At 44.4% G+C, this 14,409-nt stretch overlaps 1 protein-coding gene across 1 annotated transcript; it reads left to right on the forward strand.

Moving 5' to 3' along the window:
• Nucleotides 1-238: 238 nt before the first annotated feature.
• Nucleotides 239-14,139, forward strand: LOC105888521. Its single transcript, XM_012814257.3, has 14 exons — nucleotides 239-1,461; nucleotides 1,811-1,909; nucleotides 2,484-2,617; nucleotides 3,399-3,455; nucleotides 4,555-4,594; nucleotides 4,697-4,888; nucleotides 6,974-7,150; nucleotides 7,408-7,547; nucleotides 7,941-8,003; nucleotides 8,351-8,478; nucleotides 10,378-10,486; nucleotides 12,298-12,372; nucleotides 12,993-13,133; nucleotides 13,478-14,139. The coding sequence occupies exons 1-14, from the start codon at nucleotides 846-848 to the stop codon at nucleotides 13,556-13,558; spliced, it is 2,052 nt and encodes a 683-aa protein (XP_012669711.2). The 5' UTR covers nucleotides 239-845; the 3' UTR covers nucleotides 13,559-14,139.
• The last annotated feature ends 270 nt before the right edge of the window (nucleotides 14,140-14,409 follow it).

Below are 14,409 nucleotides of genomic sequence, written 5' to 3' on the forward strand. Positions count from 1 at the left end.
CGCACTCTATATTCACATGAATCTCAGAGTGCCAAGCGCATTGATACACCAAGCACCGTAGATTATACTATTAATCTCTCACTTTTATATTTACATTGATGTATTGTGGTAAATGCATCAATCAATATAGTAATAAACATGAAAATATGTTACAAAGACCTTTAAACTAATCTGGATGCCGAAGTGCCTGGCTATCTGCAGACAACATGCCCAAGGTTTGAGTTTGCAAGTTTGCGTGACGTCATGAATCGAGCATTTGGTTTTCCGGGACCAAAATAACACGGCAGGATTGCACATAGCTCGCTCAGGGGTTAGACGTTAAAAACAGGATAGAAATCAGTCAAATGTTTCACCGCAGCTGCAGCAAGTAATGGATGTTAGAAAACATTGGATTTATGTTGTACTGCAAAGATGAAAACTTTACACATTACTGAATTTATGCCACTTCCGGTATCACCAGTTCGCAAATTAGCGCTGTGCATTCTCGAGCCACGAGGATTCGATTCACCATATAACAAACAAACACAGTAAGGAACTTTACAATAAATTAGTAATTGTCTCTCACTATAGGGTATGGAGGTCAGCGTAGGTTTAGTTTAGTTAGACTTGCTTGCCGCACTTGTGGCTACATAATGACATTCGAGCTGCCTTGCTCGTTTGAACAGTGTGAATCACATAATTCGTGCCCATAGCGGTTTGAGTTCTTCTGAGTTCTAATGTTACCAATTTAAAACCGTAGATTGAAACCATTGTGTCCTGCCTAAAGTTTAAATTATTGTTATGCGCTGCAATGCACCTCCAGGATTTACGATTAAAGAACGAGACTAGTAGGGGTGTGAGGAGGAATGCGGTCCGAGGTCAGGATCATTCTCTGTGGGGGTACCGGGGTTGGGAAGAGTGCCGTTGGCAACAAAATTCTGGGCAGCAAGCAGTTTGTCTGTGGAACAAGACCTCATCCAATCACGCGAGTGTGTGACACAGGCACGACTGTAATCCGCGGGAGGAAAATCACTGTCGTTGATACACCGAGCACCGAGGAACCTGAGCTGGAAGCTGAATTTCAGCGTTGTGTCAACTTTTCGGAGTCACCACCAGCCGATATCTTTCTTCTCGTCACCCCTCTGGGCTGTGGTGGAGGCAAACCCTTGAGAGTGCTGAATACTCTACAGACAGTCTTCTCCGGACGCGATGATGTTGATGATTTTACCATAGTGTTGTTTACAGGAGGAGATCGGCTCGAAGAGCTTAGTCAAAAGCATGAGGGGGACGATGAATTAAAAACATTGTTAGGACGCTGTGGCAACAGGCAGCACACATTCAACAACGAAGTCGACGATCAGGCGGAAGTACGGCAGCTTCTGGTCACAATCAACAGGTTGCTACAAAAGAGGAGAAACGGCCACGTAAAGGATGAAGCGAACAACGCGAATTCGAAGAAAAGGAGTGTTGAAGAGGCAGAAGGTTGGTATTGATTCCTGTGTTTTCTTGTGCTGTAGGCCTATCACACTATTGATTTAAAATGTTCATCCAGCTTATAGAAGCCTGACGTGGTCAAACTAACATTGCACTCAATGTGATTTGGGAATGTCTGGCGTGTAGTTTATCCTAGACGTGTAGTGTAGCATTACAATTATAGATTTGCAATTCGTGTTCACTGTTGACACCAATGCGGCTGACCTTTACAGACTACTGTGTGTGTGTGTGCGTGGAGGGACAGTGACAGGATAGCAATTTGTTTGCAAACATCTTTTATTTTGTATTAAATTGTATTTTTTTGACCATCCTCTTTCTCTTTTTTCCTATACCTTAGAGGAGGAAGACATCTGGAACTGGCCAGAATACAAGGCGCAGCTTCCAGTTACGTGTGGGAATAGGAGGGGTGTGCTTCACAGGGATAAGATGGCTAAAGGTATGACTGTCCGTGCCTTTGTTTTTTATAAACAGTGCTGAAACCCAATGCTTCTCATGTTACCCGTGAATAATTGTACAGTAGTGGCAGAACATTTGATCCATTTACATTTAGTCATTTAGCAGACGCTTTTATCCAAAGCGACTTACAAGGATGTATACACATTTTACATTTACACTGATGGCACATTGCACATCACGAGCAATTAGGGGTTCAGTGTCTTGCTCAAGGACGCTTCGACAGGGAATCGAACTAGCAACCTTCTGATTACTAACCGACTTCTCTACCTCCCGTACCACCTTCCAACTTTATTACCAAACTGTAACCATCCTGTTTTCTCCTCTGAGTGTTTCCAGGCTACCAGTCAGTCACCGGGTTTGATTCATTTCGCTGGAGCAGATTGGTGAATTGTCTCACATCTGTCACTTCCCTGCTTTTTAACCAGCAACATCTAAATGTGTGTGTGTGTGTCTGATGTGTGTGTGTCTGATGTGTGTGTCTGATGTGTGTGTGTGTGTGTGTGTCTGATGTGTGTGTGTCTGATGTGTGTGTGTGTGTCTGATGTGTGTTCCAGGAGAGAAGTGCATTGAAGTCCAGGGCAGCTGGTTTACGCCGACCAAATTTGAGGTGTTTGCTGGGAAGGGAACCAACAAGAAGTGGAAGCAAAGCATCCGTTGCCGAGACGTCCCCCTGGCACAACTCATTCTGGTAATAATGTCAAGGAGGAAACATTTACATTTTACATTTAGTCATTTAGCAGACGCTTTTATCCAAAGCGACTTACATATGTGCGACTTACAATGTATACACATTTTCTATCTACACTGATGGCACACTGCACATGTGTAATAAATTTAAAAAAATTAAAGTAGAAAAATAAAATTGTGATACATTTTCATTGAGCTATTTTGTTGAGAGTTAAGCTGAGACTACTGGGAACTGAGGAAGTCATGTACATTTATACTCCAGTGGCAGGCTCAAGTTGAGTATGCGTTATGAGCGGCACAAGTTTTCTCAACGGTTTCTGGCTAATTTGACCATGAGGAACAAAACTAGGGTGCTGTCGTTTACTGTAACTCGAACGAACATCGAGATTTTGCCACGCCCTTTTAGCGCGCGTCCAGCGAAAAGTAAAGGTTTTAGAGCTTAGAAACCTTCATAGTGCATATATAAACATGCGTATTCCGCTCATTTTGAGACTAAATTCAAGTGTCTACGACTTTCAGAAGCTGAGATAAAGATACGCTGGACGCGCGCTGAAAGCGCGTGACAAAATCTCGATGTTCGCTCGGGTTACAGTAAACGACAGCACCCTAGTTTTGTTCCTCATGGTCAAATTATCCAAAAACCGTTGAGAAAACTCATGCCGCTCATAATCCATACTCAACCTATAGCCTGCTACTCCAGTGAAAACTGCATTATCCTGTGAAACAAATGTTGATACTATTTGAACAGTGAGAATAAGGTCGATCTCCTCTTTTTCCTATAGGATGGCCATTTGTCATGGTCTTCCTTCCTCAAAAAAGAAGGCCTAAATGGAGAACAGGTAAGACGCCAAGTTACACCTGTGCCTGGTCACTTTTACCATTTTCTTTGTAATAATAATAATAATAATATTAAATAATTGTTAGGTGAAAATTCACATTAAAATGTACTTCGGACTCCGGACTTGTGTATAATGTATCTCTTTATTCAATAAGCATATCGGGCTCACTCCCATTGAGAGAGAAGCAAAGTTAAACAACACATCTCACAAGGTTTATAGGCTGAAGTTGGCGTGACCCTGACTCCAACGCACTGGTAGAGATAACCACGCAGTTATGTTCTCCCATGTCCGAGGTCATCTTACTATGCTTTTTTTCAAACGTTTGGGTATACAATGTTCCAAAGGAATAACCAATACTTTCCAGCTTCTGCTTACAATTCAATTCAATTTTATTTATATAGCGCCATAACAATACAATTGTCTCAAGGCGCTTTACAGAGCCCAAAGCCTGAGCCTCCTTAGTGCAAGCACAATGGCAACAGGGGCAAGAAAAAACTCCCTGTTAGTCAGGAAGGACCCTTAAGCAGAACCACGGCACATAAGGGGGGGCCCATCTGCTTGCGGTCGGCCGGGTGGAAATAGGAAGGGGGGGGATGGGGGGAGGGTTGTGTGGCAGAAGGGGAAGTGAAACAAACTAGTTTAAGCACACATACAAAGCCAGAAAGGTCAGCAGTTAAGAAACAAACTCATGTGATTACTACACATACATACTTGATTTTTGTCAGAGTTGTACATTTCTCTATCATTAATAATAATAATAATAATAATAATAATAATAATAATGATGATAATGATAATAATAAACAACTTTGGTTTCTTTCTAAAACTTTCTATCAACTTTTTGTTTCTTCCTCATGTGCACATTTTGTCAGATAGTGTAATAGGTTTTTCTGCATAGATATGTTAATACACTGGAGCTGGTGCGCGGTAACTATTTTCTACACAGCTTTTTTTTTAAACTTTTTTTTTTTCATTGAGCAGCACACCCAAATTCCATGTGTCTGATGTGTGTGTGTGTGTGTGTGTGTGTGTGTGATGTGTGTGTGTGTGATGTGTGTGTCTGATGTATGTGTCTGATGTATGTGTTCTTCCCCTTCAGGACGAGTTTCCTATGTGGGCCCCTGATGGCTCCCTTATCGGTTAGTATTCATTCTTAAGACTACGAACTTGGAAATAAGTGTGCTACAAGAGCTACAAGTTTAATTTTTTTTTTTTTAAATACTTTGTTCATATGCCTTTAGAATCCGATGATTTCCAGCTTATACTTGGAGTGGAAGGAGAACTCCAAGACGGAATACCGAAAGAGAAGCCGCTGGGTGAAAATGCCACCATAGATGACATCAAAATGCCCGCACCCCAGGAAGCTTCGCTTACTGCCACGTGTAGAAAGGTGGAAAGAACTGCCCAGAAGAATCACTCACCTACGTCGTCAGGTGTGTGTATATTTAAAGTTATACAGAGAAATCACCACGCCGGAGAGACCGGTTTCAGGCCGCCATCGGGGTACTCAATCAGAGGTGCTGAGATGTGTTCCAAAGTCCTCCTGGCTGCCATTCTGCCCTTGTGCTAAATCGTGCCCTGAGCACTTCTATGCTTAAACCGGTATTTGCTGGGAAAAATGTGTACCTCTGTGTGCATGGTCTCGGGGTGGCGTACGCCTAATGTTTGTGATTTGAAGATTAGCTACACACCAAGAGGAATTAACGCTGATGCAAGTAGGCTGAACGGTTCGTGTATCAATCATTGTGTTCTCGTGCAACGCGTTGCTAATTGTGTGTAGGCCTATTACTGCCATTACCGAATGGTCAATGTAGTTATCATTGGCAATTATATGAGAAGTTATCACCCGATTGACTTCAAGGTATATTAACAGTAGGGAGGCCGTTATATAAATATTTGTGTTGCAGCGAATTCATTTCTTCAAATCTTGAAGCTGCTGTTTCAATGAGAGGCAGACAACCGAGTGCGATGAGCTGAAGTTTATTTCAATCTTGCAAACTTCCAGCCCATTTGAATGGTGCTCCATTGAGCATCTCTGCTAAACGCACATACATACACTGACCTTTTATACACTACAATTCCTGTTGTATTAACACTTATCAAAGTTAAGCCAATCAGAATATTCTGCTCACTTGTTGCCGGGAAATATGGTGTGTGTGTGCACGTGTGTGTGTGTGTGTGTGTGGTGTCTGAGCCCTTGTTTATGGCTCTTAGGAAGATTTCACCTGTCCTTGACCGTCAGCATCCCCTACGCCAAGACGCCTCGATGAATACTCACCTGTCCTTGACAGCCTGCACCTGCAGATGCGAACTGCACGTAGGCGCTCTCTGCCTGACCTCACACTCATCTCTGCACGTAGGCCCTCTCTGCCTCACCTCACCTCACACTCGTCTCTGCATGTAGACGCTCTCTCCCTGACCTCACCTCACACTGCACCGAGGCGCTCTCTGCCTGACCTCACCTCACACTCGTCTGAGCCCCTGTTTGCAGCTCTTAGGAAGGTTTCACCTGTCCTTGACAGCCTGCACCTGCAGATGCGAACTGCGCGTAGGCCTTCTCTCCCTGACCTCACCTCACACTCGTCTCTCTCCCTGACCTCACCTCACACTCGTCTCTCTCCCTGACCTCACCTCACACTCGTCTCTCTCCCTGACCTCACCTCACACTCGTCTCTCTCCCTGACCACACCTCACACTCGTCTGAGACCCTAGGCCCTCTCTCCCTGACCTCACCTCACACTCGTCTCTCTCCCTGACCTCACCTCACACTCGTCTGAGACCCGAGGCCCTCTCTCCCTGACCTCACCTAGGCCTTCTCTCCCTGACCTTGCTCCATGTTCACCACACCACTGTGTCACAACCACCATTATTTTCACAGTCTAATCAGAGTAATTACCTGTATATACTCATTGAAGTACAGGCACCAAGAGAGAAGGACCTGTGTTCGATGATTGAAAAAACTTAAATCAATACCCGAATTATTTGAGACTCCACCATGACTCTTAAAAACGTTGTAGCCCAAAGGCCTGGATGATTCAGTAATTCTTGGTTAAAGCAGTGGATAATAATAATAATAATAATAATAATAATAAAACTTTATTTATATAGCACCTTTCATGCAAAAGAATGCAGCTCAAAGTGCTTTAATTTGGATGGTGCAAATTATAAAATGGAAAAGTGTGTGTGATGTCTTGGTAAAAATGCATTGTCAATATATTGATTTATATTTTTGTTTTGTTTAGCATATGATTGTTGATTTATTGATTATAATACATTGCAAGAATTTCATTTCTCAAGAAGTTCATGCGTAGGCGCACCTTCCGTAGGAAGATGTATATGCTAATCCAACGGGTTTAAGGTGTCTTGAACCTAGCACTTGCCTGCTGTATTTTGGTGGTAGAAAAATGAAATTAGATGAAAATTAAATATCTCTGAAATATTTTACTGTCATTCTTTTCAGTCTGTCAGTTGAGTGAAACACAACCTTAACTATTTTTTATCAACTATATTTATCCAAGGCAAAAAGGAGGATGCGAGTCACAGAAACAAAGGCAGAACGTCTTCACTGAAGCAGGATGCATTCAATGAAACGGGCACTAAGGAAAGCTTAGACATGGCCGCCTTTCAGGACAGTCAGTTGCCTGTCACCTGTGGCGCTATGAAAGGAATTCTCCAGAAGAATCGTTTTTCCTCAGGTAGGTGTTTTTATGAGTGTTGCTCTAGACGTACATTATATTGTATATTGATAGACATCTAAAAAAGGTGTTGGTAATAATAGATTTCATTTAGAGTTTCTGTATTTATGTGAACGATGGGACAGTTTGTTTGAACTGACCAACCACAAGTGCAACATTAGTTGTTAGTTTTAGATCATGGGTCAGGAAATATGTCAACTGCACATGTTCTTGTAGAAATCAGAACACACAAAGAGTATTTCTTTTGCCTTTTCCAGGGTCAACGGGCAAATGCATAAGGACGGTGGGTTGCTGGTTGACCCCCGAGAAGTTTGTGCAAGAGGGAGCCGGCCTCAAGAGCAGGAAATGGAGACGGGACATCCAGTGCCACGGCAAACCCCTCGCCATCCTTATTGAGGTAACATGGGGTGGGGGTCAGGGGTCACATGGGGTCAGGGGTCACATGGGGTGGGGGTCATGGGGTCACATGGGGTGGGGGGTCGGAGAGGTCACATGGGGTGGGGTCAGAGTGGGGTGGGGGTCAGAGAGGTCACATGGGGTGGGGGGTCGGAGAGGTCACATGGGGGTCGGAGAGCTACGGAGTCATGTTGGTCAGTGAGTGTTTAGCATCTTGGTTGTTTGTAGTAGTCAGACAGTACTACTCTACTGTCACTGAAAACTAAAAAAGAGAACAATTGTATTAATAGCATTCTAATCATGTTTGCATGGATACAATGCAGTATTATAATATGCATGCATGCTAAACGATCATGTTTGTTGTGTTTTTTGTTTGTTTTAATCCTGACTACAGAAGGGAATCCTGAATCTTCATTCTCTGTTCTGTGAGTGTGAAGTTTGCAAGTCTGAAGACCCTGTAAGTAAATCTAAGCATTAGCATCGCTCAGCATACATGCTAGTACTCCCAATGTGGCAACCTTCTGATCACTAAACGACTTCTCTACCTACTGTACCACTGTCGCCCCCCGGCTGCCTTGTACACTTACATAGTCCAATGAATTTGGCTGCGGTCACCGGAAATGAAGCAGTTAGTGATAGATGTCTTTACCTAAATTTCCCTCGGGATTAATAAAGTATCCATCTATCTATCTATCTATCTATCTATCTATCTATCTATCTATCTATCTATCTCTTCAGTGTGCCTGCTACCTCACTGAGTGCCCCCCCTCCTCCCCCCTCCCCCACACACTCTTCCACGTACAGGCAGACCAGAACAACGACGACCACTGCTTCATCTGCGGTCAGGATACAGAGTTGGTGTGCTGTGATGGCTGTCCTCGTTCCTTCCACCACGATTGTCACCTACCCCCACTGAGTCAGAAGAACCTCGGGTGAGTCAGAACCTCGGGTTCGTCCACTATAGTCCTGTGCCCTGAGTGTCAGAACCTCGGGTGTGTCCACTATAGTCCTGTGCCCTGAGTCAGAACCTCGGGTTCGTTCACTATAGTCCTGTGCCCTGAGTGTCAGAACCTCGGGTTCGTCCACCATAGTCCTGTGCCCTGAGTCAGAACCTTCGGGTTCGCCCACTATAGTCCTGTGCCCTGAGTCAGAAGAACCTCGGGTTCGTCCACTATAGTCCTGTGCCCTGAGTCAGAAGAACCTCGGGTGAGTCCACTATAGTCCTGTGCCCTGAGTCAGAACCTCGGGTGAGTTCACTATAGTCCTGTGCCCTGAGTCAGAAGAACCTCGGGTGAGTCCACAATAGTCCTGTGCCCTGAGTCAGAACCTTCGGGTTCGTCCACTATAGTCCTGTGCCCTGATGCTTCTGGCATTGATCATTGATCAGTGTGTGTGTCCTGTGTCGCCTCTATATATGCACGTGTGTGTTCCAGGGTGTTGTGTGTGCCATTAAAAACCTGACAAAGGTCTTAATTATTAATTATGGTCTGTCTGGTTTCTGTCTGGGCCACATCCATCCAAAGAGCGCTCTGCCATCGCACAGTGACTCGGCAGAAAGCCGTTGTCTGGACCACATCCAAAGAGCTCTGCATCGCTCAATGCCACATCCTGTACACTTGCTAAACTGTCTGGCTGCTTATTCATGTTTCCGCTGTTGTGTTGTGGTGTTGATGTAGTAAGTGTTTGATGTAGAACCAGTTCAAAAGTGCATAATTGCAATTTATATTTTCAAATTATGATTTCACAGCGTAATCGGCGTAACTGACTGTACTTACATTGAAATACAAGGCGCCAAGATAGGCTGATCAGTTTGATAATGAAAAAGCCTCTTTTTAATCAATACCCCCTCAAATGATTTGAGACTTCACCATGACATGTACAAACATTGTAGCACAACAGCCTGGATGATTTATTAATTCTTTGGTAAAGCAGTGCATGGCGTAAAATGCAAAAGTGCGTGATCCCAGTAGGAATAGATTGTTAATATATGCATATATCCTTCACTTTAGTTAGCCTATTAGTCCTAATTTAAATTTGAACGCAGACATGACCCACATGGCAGTTCATCCATAGGCACACCGTCCGTGGTGAGGTTTGCCTGGAAGATGTGTATGCTAATCCGTCCAATTGAAGCTGTGTCTTGACCCATATGAGGATGAAATTTACCCTGATTTGACTCAGGTTCAGATTGATGAAGAGAGTGTGCCTACGTTGTTTTTTATAACAAATCGTGGGATTGTGCGTTCACCAGTCGGGGGTGTTCCAAATACGTGGTTTAGTGACAAATAGAGTTAACTCGGCGTAAGTGGTAAACCTCCTAATAGAAGAGCCGATTACTTCATTCATGTTGCAAAACAAAGCCATAGGGTTCTTCTAGCAGGAGGTTTACCACTTACTCAGAGTTAACTTACCCAGGTTTGTCACTAAACCACTTACTCGGAGTTAACTTACCCAGGTTTGTCACTAAACCACTTACTTGGAACACAACACTGGTCCTATGGCAAGTTGTACACAAAGATTGATACATTTGGCCCCATGTCTATATCTCTCTGTATAACAGGGCGACAGTGGTACAGGAGGTAGAGAAGTCGTTTAGTAATCAGAAGGTTGCTAGTTCGATTCCCTGTCGAAGCGTCCTTGAGCAAGACACTGAACCCCTAATTGCTCCTGATGTGCAGTGTGCCATCAGTGTAAATGTAAAATGTGTATACATTGTAAGTCGCTTTGGATAAAAGCGTCTGCTAAATGACTAAATGTAAATGAGACAGAGTGTGTGTGTGTGTGTCTGCTAAATGACTAAATGTAAATGTATAACATCTCACTGCCCACAGAGACCGGTGGATGTGCACCTTCTGTATAGTAGAGAAGTCCCAAGAACTCTGCCATCGCACGAGGACTCTGGAGGAAGCCCTGGGCAGCGCCATCTTGCCCAACATGCTGGTGAGGACGCTGAGTAACATCTCTTTTTTTTAAAGATTTATTTTAGGGCTTTTAGTGCCTTTAATCAATAGTGAAGTGAAGAGTGGGACAGGAAATGAGAGGGAGAAGAGCTGGGGAGTGGACAGGAGAAATGACATCGGGCCGGATTCGAACCCGAACCCGTGTCCTCTATGGGCGTCAAGCCCGAATGTGGTCGGGGCTACTGCTTGCGCCACAGTGCCCCCCTGAGTAACATCTCTAAGCACAATAATCACATACTGTGTGCTGAGTAACATCTCTAAGCACATACAATCACATACTGTGTGCTTAGTAACATCTCTAAGCACAATAATCACATACTGTGTGCTGAGTAACATCTCTGAGCACAATAATCACATACTGTGTGCTGAGTAACATCTCTGAGCACAATAACATTTACATTTAGTCATTTAGCAGACGCTTTTATCCAAAGCGACTTACATATGTGCGACTTACAATGTATACACATTTTACATTTTACACTGATGGCACACTGCACATCAGGAGCAATTAGGGGTTCAGTGCCTTGCTCAAGGACACTTCGACAGGGAATCGAACTAGCAACCTTCTGATTACTAAACGACTTCTTTACCTCTTGTACCACTGTCGCCCCGCAATCACATACTGTGTGCTGAGTAACATCTCTGAGCACAATAATCACATACTGTGTGCTGAGTAACATCTCTGAGCACAATAATCACATACTGTGTGCTGAGTAACATCTCTGAGCACAATAATCACATACTGTGTGCATCCATGTTTCATTGGTCTGATTCATTTCATTTAAGTTTGTATTTTTAGGATTACTTCCTTTATAGTCGGAAGATAAGTGGTGAAAAACTCCCTCGTTATCGTTACTGCACAGGTAAACAGCCAGTGACATGTACCATCGTGCTGTGGTGAGAGTAGGGTTTGTTAGTGTTATTGATTCTACGCTGTGTGGCTCGTGTCTGTCGTATTTACTGGCTTTGTACCTGTACAATAACAATAAAGATGAATCTAATCTATTAATGTTTGAATGAGGGAGTGTTTCAGCACTCGTCTGACTATAATGAAACAATCATAATAATACAAACATAAACACAAACATAAAATGAATAAGACAAATGAAACGGCGAACGGACAGGATGGGAGCCATGAACAGGCCGTTGTGCGTGTGTGCAGCATTTATAAATATCTCGGCACTGAAACTGGTAACAAGCCGATCCTTGAGATCCTTCAGGTGGATGCTGTGTGTGCTAGTGCGGGTCGCTTCATCTCAAAAACAGAAGGAGATTGCTGCAGGGTATCGTGAAACTGTGCAGCGAAATGGCAGACACGTACCCTGAATGACCTGACCCAGCTGTACAAGGCCAGGACTTTAAAAGAAGGCCCCCAATCAATCCTGACCGACCCTAGACCCCCCACCCCACCCCATCCCATCCCAACCCCAGACCCCCAACCCCAGACCCCCCACCCCATCACGACCCTAGACCCCCCACCCCATCCCGACCCTAGACGACCCCCCACCCCACCCCATCCCAACCCCTTTCAATGACTTTAAGTTGTTTCCGTCCGGCCACATATATAGTTTGCCAACATGCAGTACAAACTGTTTCGAGGACCTATTAGTCCTGGCTGCCTTTGGCCCTTCGAAATAATGTAATGTGATTGTTATGCTAGCCAAATGGGTTTGTTTATGTTGTATTCATTGTCCATTTATTAGTGTTCATTCATCCGATGTTTGAGTGGACACTGCCGTCTAAGAACTTCTTCTAAAGACTAAAGCTCTCCTTGGTCCTTGGTATTTACAGCTGTGCCAGTATCTGCTGCTGTATCTGCTGAAAGAAGACGAGCAGCTTGTTTTCATGCAGGACCCTTGTCTCACTGTAAGTTTCCTCTGCCCTTTTAGACTACTGCCTTGGGTAACACACGTGTGTGTGTGTGTGTGTGTGTGTGTGTGTGTGTGATCGATCCAAAGCAACTTCCAAAAAAGAAAGGTACATGTCAATACCTAGAAAAACAAACAGTGCCTGTGGTGAAGTCATCTTATTTGGAAAGGCTTATTTTTTAAAACAAAATAAGCATATTTATGTTTATGTAACACTGATGATGGATTGTTTCATGTTTTTGTGATAGTTACATCCTTTGAGACCTGTTTCAGCAAACTGCTAAATATTGACTTACGGTGCAAACCGTAACCAGCGACGCGATATTTAAATCCCATGCATTTCAACGGGAGCCAATCCATTGTGACGTAGACCACCGTTTTGGGCGACGCGACCGATAAAAGTTGGAAAATGTTGAATCCTATGCAAATGAGGAGCGATTTTTCCGGGCAGCGGCCAATCAGATTGTTTGGTGTCGTCTCTGACGGTTTGAAAATGATATTTCCACACGCTACAACACGCCCACTCAAAGCGATGGAAGCGTATCGCGTCGCTGTCATGGGTTTGCACCGTTACGCACTTTTAAACCATGAATCAAAACAAGTCCTTGTCTGTTCCAGTTGGACCACTATGCAGCGGTCATCAGTAAGCCCATGTGGCTAGACAAGATCATCAAGAAGCTGCGGAGCGAGTACACCACAGTGGGACAGTTTGTCGCTGACGTGCAGCTCATCTTCGACAACTGCACCACATTCAATAAGGTGTGTGTGTGTGTGTGTGTGGGGGGTGTGTGTGTGTGTGTGTGTGTGTGAATGTGTGTGTGTGTGTGTGAATGTGTGTGTGTGTGTGGGGGGGGGGGGGGAGTGTAGTGTAGTAGGGGCACCCTGAAAGTCTGCAGCTAAGCTAGAATTTTCTAGAACCACATCTCAAGGGCTCAGGTCAATAGAGCACCAAACACTAACCTCATGTTGTCATCGTACAATTCTTAATGTCAGATCAAATGTTATTTCCCAGTTTTAAACAGCACTTGCAACCATCTTAAAGTGTGTGTGTATGTATATATATTTAAAACGTCCTCCTTTTCTCTTTCCCATGTTCCCCACAGAATAATGAGTATGGGAAAATGGGCGCCAGACTGAAGGACTTGTTTGAGAAGAAGTTCAGAAATGTCTTCAGCATTCAATAGCGGCGCTCCTCACTCCTGAGCTCCTGACAGGGTGGCATCGTTGGCAGGGTGGCATCGTTGGCAGGGTGGCCTCGTTGGCAGGGTGGCCTCGTTGGCAGGGTGGCCTCGTTGGCAGGGTGGCCTCGTTGGCAGGGTGGCCCCGTTGGCAGGGTGGCCCCGTTGGCACTAGAGGGATGCAGAGGTGGTTACTCCTCAACATCTGACCTTCAATCAATCAATCAATCAATTCAATCTTATATAGCGCTTCTCTATTTACCCGAAGTCGCTTTACAGAGTCCAGAGTCCAGTAGTCATTCATACACAGTCATACCGGTGGTGGTAAGCTACCTCAGTAGCCACAGCTGCCCTGGGGCAGACTGACAGAAGCGTGGCTGCCAATCAGCGCCAACCTTGCGCCATTCTCCATGCCAACATAAACTGCACTGAAGTTTCTGTTTGCTACAAAGGTACACATAGCTACATTCGGTGACTCAGCTATGAGAAACAAAGGGACACTGGGCACGAAGCCCTTGGCTGTGTGTGTGTGTGTGTGTGTGTGTGTGTGTGTGTGTGTGTGTGTGTGTGTGTGTGTGTGTGTGTGTGTGTGTGTGTGTGTGTGTGTGTGTGTGTGTGTGTGTGTGTGTGTGTGTGTGTGTGTGTGTGTGTGTATATAACAAAGGGACACTGTGCATGAAGCCCTTGGCAGTGCATAACTGTTATCGGACTGACTGTGTAAGTTGTGCTCTGGACTGATACACGGGCTAGCGTGGAGGATATACACGTAGAAGTGTCTGCTGTTGTTAAAAAAAAATTGATGATTTTAGATTATTCGCATTATTAAACTTTAGATTATATCTTGTGAAAAAAAATTG

This window comes from Clupea harengus, chromosome 1 (genome assembly GCF_900700415.2).
Source record: "Clupea harengus chromosome 1, Ch_v2.0.2, whole genome shotgun sequence".
Lineage (NCBI taxonomy): Eukaryota > Metazoa > Chordata > Actinopteri > Clupeiformes > Clupeidae > Clupea > Clupea harengus.